Source organism: Ixodes scapularis, unplaced genomic scaffold (genome assembly GCF_016920785.2).
Source record: "Ixodes scapularis isolate PalLabHiFi unplaced genomic scaffold, ASM1692078v2 PGA_scaffold6__148_contigs__length_123643588, whole genome shotgun sequence".
NCBI lineage: Eukaryota > Metazoa > Arthropoda > Arachnida > Ixodida > Ixodidae > Ixodes > Ixodes scapularis.
In genome coordinates, this window is record NW_024609881.1 from 106,874,059 (window position 1) to 106,879,719 (window position 5,661).

The 5,661-nt window shown below is 39.2% G+C and overlaps 1 protein-coding gene across 1 annotated transcript; it reads right to left on the minus strand.

Annotated features, from left to right (window-relative positions):
• Positions 1–406: 406 nt before the first annotated feature.
• LOC120848821 lies at positions 407–5,095 on the minus strand. The gene is made up of 3 exons (XM_040220858.1): positions 4,993–5,095; positions 2,375–2,486; positions 407–497 (listed from the first exon to the last, which is right to left on the minus strand). Exons 1-3 carry the CDS (start codon positions 5,093–5,095, stop codon positions 407–409), a joined length of 306 nt encoding a protein of 101 aa, XP_040076792.1.
• Positions 5,096–5,661: the final 566 nt, after the last annotated feature.

The following is a 5,661-nucleotide window of genomic DNA, read 5'->3' on the forward strand; positions in this document are numbered from 1 at the left end:
GATACACTCTCAATACTAGGAAGGGATAAAAAAATGTGATATCCATTTTTCTGGCTTCTAAAAGTAACAAAAAACTGCAAATACGTTGATTAAAAAAACAAGGCGCGCAGTTACATGATTTTCGGTATCATACTAATCTTTATTTTTTCTTCATCCATAGTCCAGGTGCGGTTTCTGTATCGAGGAGTTGCATTTTATGACTTTATTAAAAATATATGTGACACTGTAACAAGATATTGATCGGGTAATCTTCTGACACTGAAATTAATCGTCTTGCAGGAAATTGAAAAACAAATTTGGAGAGTGTCAGTGTCTCTATAAGAAAGCGCAGCGAGTTGTTTGTAAAAATTGTAGGAAAACAATTTTATTCGCAAAAGTGGTAACTTCGATTAACTTCGAAATTACGTTAGCAGAGCGGACGACGCGGGCAGCAAGATGGCCAGTAGAAATTACGGTTGTGCATGTAGACGCAACTTCCATAGCGCCGGACATTGCACCTAAAGGAATAAAATGGAATATACTTTTTTTTTTGAAACCCGAACATGCATATATATTTTAATGAATAGAAGGTTAGGCTGCAAACAAGCTGGTTGTACTTAAACAATTTAAAAATAAACCGAGACTGCGAAGAAGAAAGGACACACACACACAGTGGCCTCTGTGTTTGCCTGTCCTTTCTCTTTCACAGTGTTTGAGTTTTTTAGTAAACATTTTAAGTTCGCCCACCTTCTAGAGTTCTAGATTGTGTGCACCGATTGCAATGATTTCCCGGAATACATCACGATATCTAAAATTCTAAACGTTTAGTCTGCCTAAGCTAAGAAAAAGTGAAGTGCACCTTTTGGTATTTAAATGTTGGACTTCTATAACCCCGATAGAGGACAGGCGCCGAAAAAAGCACAAGGACAAGAAAATACGTAAACGCTGGCGCTAGTGTTTACGTCCCTTCTCGCCCTTGTGCTTTTTTGGCGCCTCTCCTCGATATTGAACCCACTGGTCCAAATTACCATCTTCTATAACCCAATGTATTTAGAAACGGGCATGGATAAAATAATGTATTGTAAAGATGAGTGAGAATAAACATGCCTACAAATTAGGCGTTCTTGTTAATAATGCATAAACATCCTTATCATTTATTAATGTCGATTTTGAATTTACTGTGTAATATACTTATACAAATATGAGTGTACCAAACTCTGTACCAAACTCAAGGCACTTGACAAAAATTTCGTTTTTTTTATAAATACCCTGTCTGCACATGTATCATTCCAACCATACATTACTTAATTGTGCTTATGTTTAAGTGCTTCTATAGTAATTTGAGTCTACTTTTTGGGTTCGCAGAAATATTGTGGCTAATTCCAACACCGACTGCAACATTTGTTTTCTGTTGATGATAAAATACGTCTTTCAAATGGCAAAGTATTTAACTTATTTTTCCATCATCGTTAACTACCGCCTGCGTATCACAGCTAAGATATCCAGTGAAAGAGGGCTTATGAGATGTGAATTGATTAGGTATGTAATGCATTCGTTAAGGTCTCTTTTAAGACGAATAAATTCCCGTAGAACAGGAAATGTTTATTCCTTGAAGGAATAACAATTAAGACTGCTTACGTGAAGGAATGCGAAAGCATTCATACACGCAGCGGATTCCTACAAAAACACAGCGCCGCGTCTTCCTATCGGACATGGCGCTCCGGCGGTGACATCACACTCCCCCACTGCGCATGCGCGGCGAACTCCGCCGGCTCCACGCCTTCCGCGACGGTGGATCGGTGTTGCTGTGCTTTTCTTTGTGTTTTCTTTTTTAGGCGCGTTTGCTTTGACTTTGTGTGCCCCCCTGACTTCCGGGACGAAGCATCTGATATGACGCCTCACAGCCAATAGGAACGCGTCGCAGCCATTTTAACTGCCGTTTATTTAGATGCCTTTTTTTCGCGATCACAGCCAACGTCGGCTGCGGTCCATGGGGCAGGTAATGCATTCGCTTTAATAGGTAAACAATGTGTAAACACATATTTCCTTTATGAGAATTCAATTTAATTAATTTGTATATATTTATTGTAAAAAAAAAACTTATTTGCTAGTGCTGGTACCAGCAAATCAGCGATTTTTCTTGGTATCCTGAACGTGATTATATAGTGGTCTTGCTGATGCAACGAAATTAAGGAGGAAAAAAAGGTTATCATATTTTTCTAGCCATTGTAACATCTTTATATTTACATCTTTGAAACGTTTAACGTATTACAACAACACTAGCCGTCAATTTCATAGAGATATAAAAATTAGACATGCACTCGCTTTATAATAAACTACAGCTACGGTTTTGCCCGATGGCTTCCAGCAAACAGTGAGAATATAAATTACAAACCCTGTAACTGTAAGTGTTTTTGCTGTTACATTGCAAAACCACTGTTCGCAAGGGTACTGAAATTTTTCAGAGCCTCCATCTCTGAGTGTTTGATTGCGGTACTTGCATGTACCTGCAGAATGAACGGTAAAAGAATGCGTTGAAACGTTAATATACATCAATGTTCACATTATAGCTACTCACATACCTCAGAGTTTCGTCTCATATGTAAATTTAACTAGTTCATTTCACGCTAAACAATCTCGGAGTATCACAAATTTAGTCTAAATATTCGAAACAAAAAAGAAAACTTCCATGGCGGCAACACTGTGTTGTCGCATCCCTCGGATGTGCGTGGTGCAGAAAAGGTCGTGTGTGATGAGTCTCGTCGTGAGCGGAGGAGAAGCGAAAGGGACAACCGCTTGTGGTGCTGCGTCTTGAATGTTCTCCTCGGAACGTTCTCGCGTTTTGCAAATTTATAAGAAGCAACCTTAGTGGCACCGAAGGTGTTGGAAAATCCACATTGCATCTAGAAACAAACAGGCGCTCGTTAAAAAGACGACGGTGCCAAGAAACAGCAATACAAGAAACAGCAATACAGGAAACCTTCGAAGCCGGGAATGCTTTGACGACATGGCTTCGAAGGTTTTCGAAAAGGTAGAAAAGATACCCTTTGTACCGGAGAAAATGTTGGCGTCTCCATAATAGTCAACCCAGTGAGGTAATGTTGCAGTAAAGCAAATAAACTTTGGTGTGTCTGTTTTCTGCCTATTTTGTTAGGGTGAAATATTTTTGGCGAATATAATGTTCTCTCGAAGCTCAGCCTAATACGGTGTTACCGCTTTTATTTATGCATCACGGACGCAGCGCCTGATATTTATTTTTGTGGATATGAGCTCTTTGGCACCTTGTGAAATAAGCCAACACAATATGTTCGTGTAAATTTGAATATTACATATCAGATGTTTCTCGAAACAGCTGCTCGCGCTTCCTAAAGCTGACTTGCTCTAGCAGTGTTGTTCTATTCCATGCCACTGAAACCTCGTATCAGCGTTCCAGTGTCTGCAGGTAGCGCTGTGTCCGTCTCATAGGATAGCACAAAATGGCTAAGTGGCGTAAGCTACCGCCCGATCCAAAGGGCTTAGCCGGATTCATCCATCCATCCACCCATCCATCCATCCCGCATTTATGGGTGGCCCGCCGCCCCAGTTTGATGGGTGTAGGGGCGAACCAAGGAAGTAGGAAACCGGGTCCAAAGTGCAATACTGTAACACGTGGAAAAGGTTAGTTCATCTATTCTAAGTCTTCAGCCTCCTTTGAGAGTTCTTTCCAAAACCACCTCTTTGTTGAACCTCGTGACTCTTAGCTTAAGCGCAGTGCGTGGTGAGTCTTCAGCCTATTAAAATCGTTTCTCAGCCAATGAGATCGCGTGTTGAGCTCATAACGATGCCGATAAATGAACCACACTCATATAAGCGTGAACATAACAACCTTTCAGTGACTCTAGTGGTGGCCTCTTTGATTCTGAAAAAGCTCAATGTCTTCGGAAGAAGTCGTATGACGCTCTCCAGGTCCCAGTATGGTACTGGGAGGAAAATCATATCTTTATACTTTGGGTTGCTCCCATGCAGACTACCCGTATGTGTCACAGCGCAAGTATCAAAGGCAGAGCAAACCAATTTCATGTGCGGCTTGGCTTTGGAAATATGAAGTAAAGAGGTGAACAGTGAAAAATTATCTGCACTATGTAGTCAAATTACCTGCTACTATTTTAATATCAAATAAGAAAATATGGTAAAAATAACACTAAGCTCTCAACCCACGCTGTTAGAATCGATCAGCTGTGATTTAATAACGTGGTTTTATAATTTCTACATATTTTAGGTAGGCCTTTTGACTTTGGTTTTTTTTTTCACCTCCGGCCTAAAGGATATTTTGTCTCGTATGTGATCATGCATCAAAATCGGCTCCCGGGGAAGCGACACGCGCACTCACGAAACACCCGGAGTTTGTAACTTTACATTTCACTTCCCATCCCCACTCGCATTGATTTATGACTTCACTCAATAGAGAAACAAATATTTCGCATTGTTCCGAAAAGGTATCGGTTTTCTTTCCCAAGTACAAGTGGTTTAAGGCTAACACAAAAAACACAATATTTGTGTTTTTTGAGGCCTAGCATACCGTGGCATATAAGAGCAAAATAAATCAAGAAAGAAAGAATATGACTTGGGCGAGTTCTATTTACAGGAACGACGATACACCTTCGAGAAGAAGTACAAAAGTTTTTTTTTTTTAGCTTTTTTTGTTTTGGTTTAAATTAGGGAGTGAAGTACAGAGTGTGTCGGTTTTTATATGATTGTACCACCAGTGTTCTAAGCAACGAATAATATAGTGATTGATAGATGATAGATGTGGCTGATATTTTTCGTATTCCAACTACAGATTTTCGTCCCATCTATTACAAAAAACGCATTTGGGTCCTGAAGGTACTGTAATAAAACATTAAATTAAATAATATATGAAAAAAATGGTTAAATAAGGAACTATAACAATTTAAACGTGATTTAAATAACTAACGATTCCACAAATTAAATCGCCCGAAGAACATTTTCAAGAGAATGAAAATTGTGTACTACCGTCTTCAAATGAAACTCCATAATGGTGGCGGTGAATAGTGTCTCCCATGATCAGCGACACACCTCCCAATGCGATCACAGTCAGTAGAACGATTGTCCTCATTCCTGCTGCAAAAATGACTCTGCAAGTTATCGGAGTTAGTAATCTATATCAATGAAAGTCAGTGTTGTATTTGATTTTAGTTTGTTAATTCTCGTTTTTGGCCATAAAAGTCTTTTACACACAAAAAAACAATCCTTGAACACCACTATCGAGTCGACATCTAAAAATGTTCTTTCTTTTCACAAACAACATCCGATTGGAATACACTGCCTAGTCACATAGTTGATTGCAATAATGTTTCCTTATTCCTAGACAAACTCTCATTGTTTGTGTAACTTGCTAAATATTCGGGATTTCACACTGTTGCTGCTTTGCTGGAACTTAGGTTTCTGTTTCCCATTTTCTACACAGAGCAATCTTTTAAAATGTAATACTCCCAACGTGCTATTGACAGATGTGTTTGTTTATCATTTGTGTTCAAGACCCTGGCGAAGTGTGACCACACTCTTGTTGAAATGCTTTTGGATGCCTGTTCTATTATATTCATTGTAAGGAAAAACAAAAGTTTTAAATAAATAACGAAGAAATATATGAATTGTGCCAGCCGTCAAAAATCAGATACAACT

What these genes read in the sequence shown, in the direction of transcription:
- LOC120848821 (XM_040220858.1), bottom strand. Translation starts at nt 5,095, where the DNA reads ATGAGGACAATCGTTCTACTGACTGTGATCGCATTGGGAGGTGTGTCG. An exon ending in TGGAGTTTCATTTGAAGACG is followed by an intron (nt 2,487 to 4,992) that starts GTAGTACACAAT and finishes TTCATTCTGCAG; the next exon opens with GTACATGCAAGTACCGCAAT. An exon ending in AAAACACTTACAGTTACAGG is followed by an intron (nt 498 to 2,374) that starts GTTTGTAATTTA and finishes TTATTCCTTTAG; the next exon opens with GTGCAATGTCCGGCGCTATG.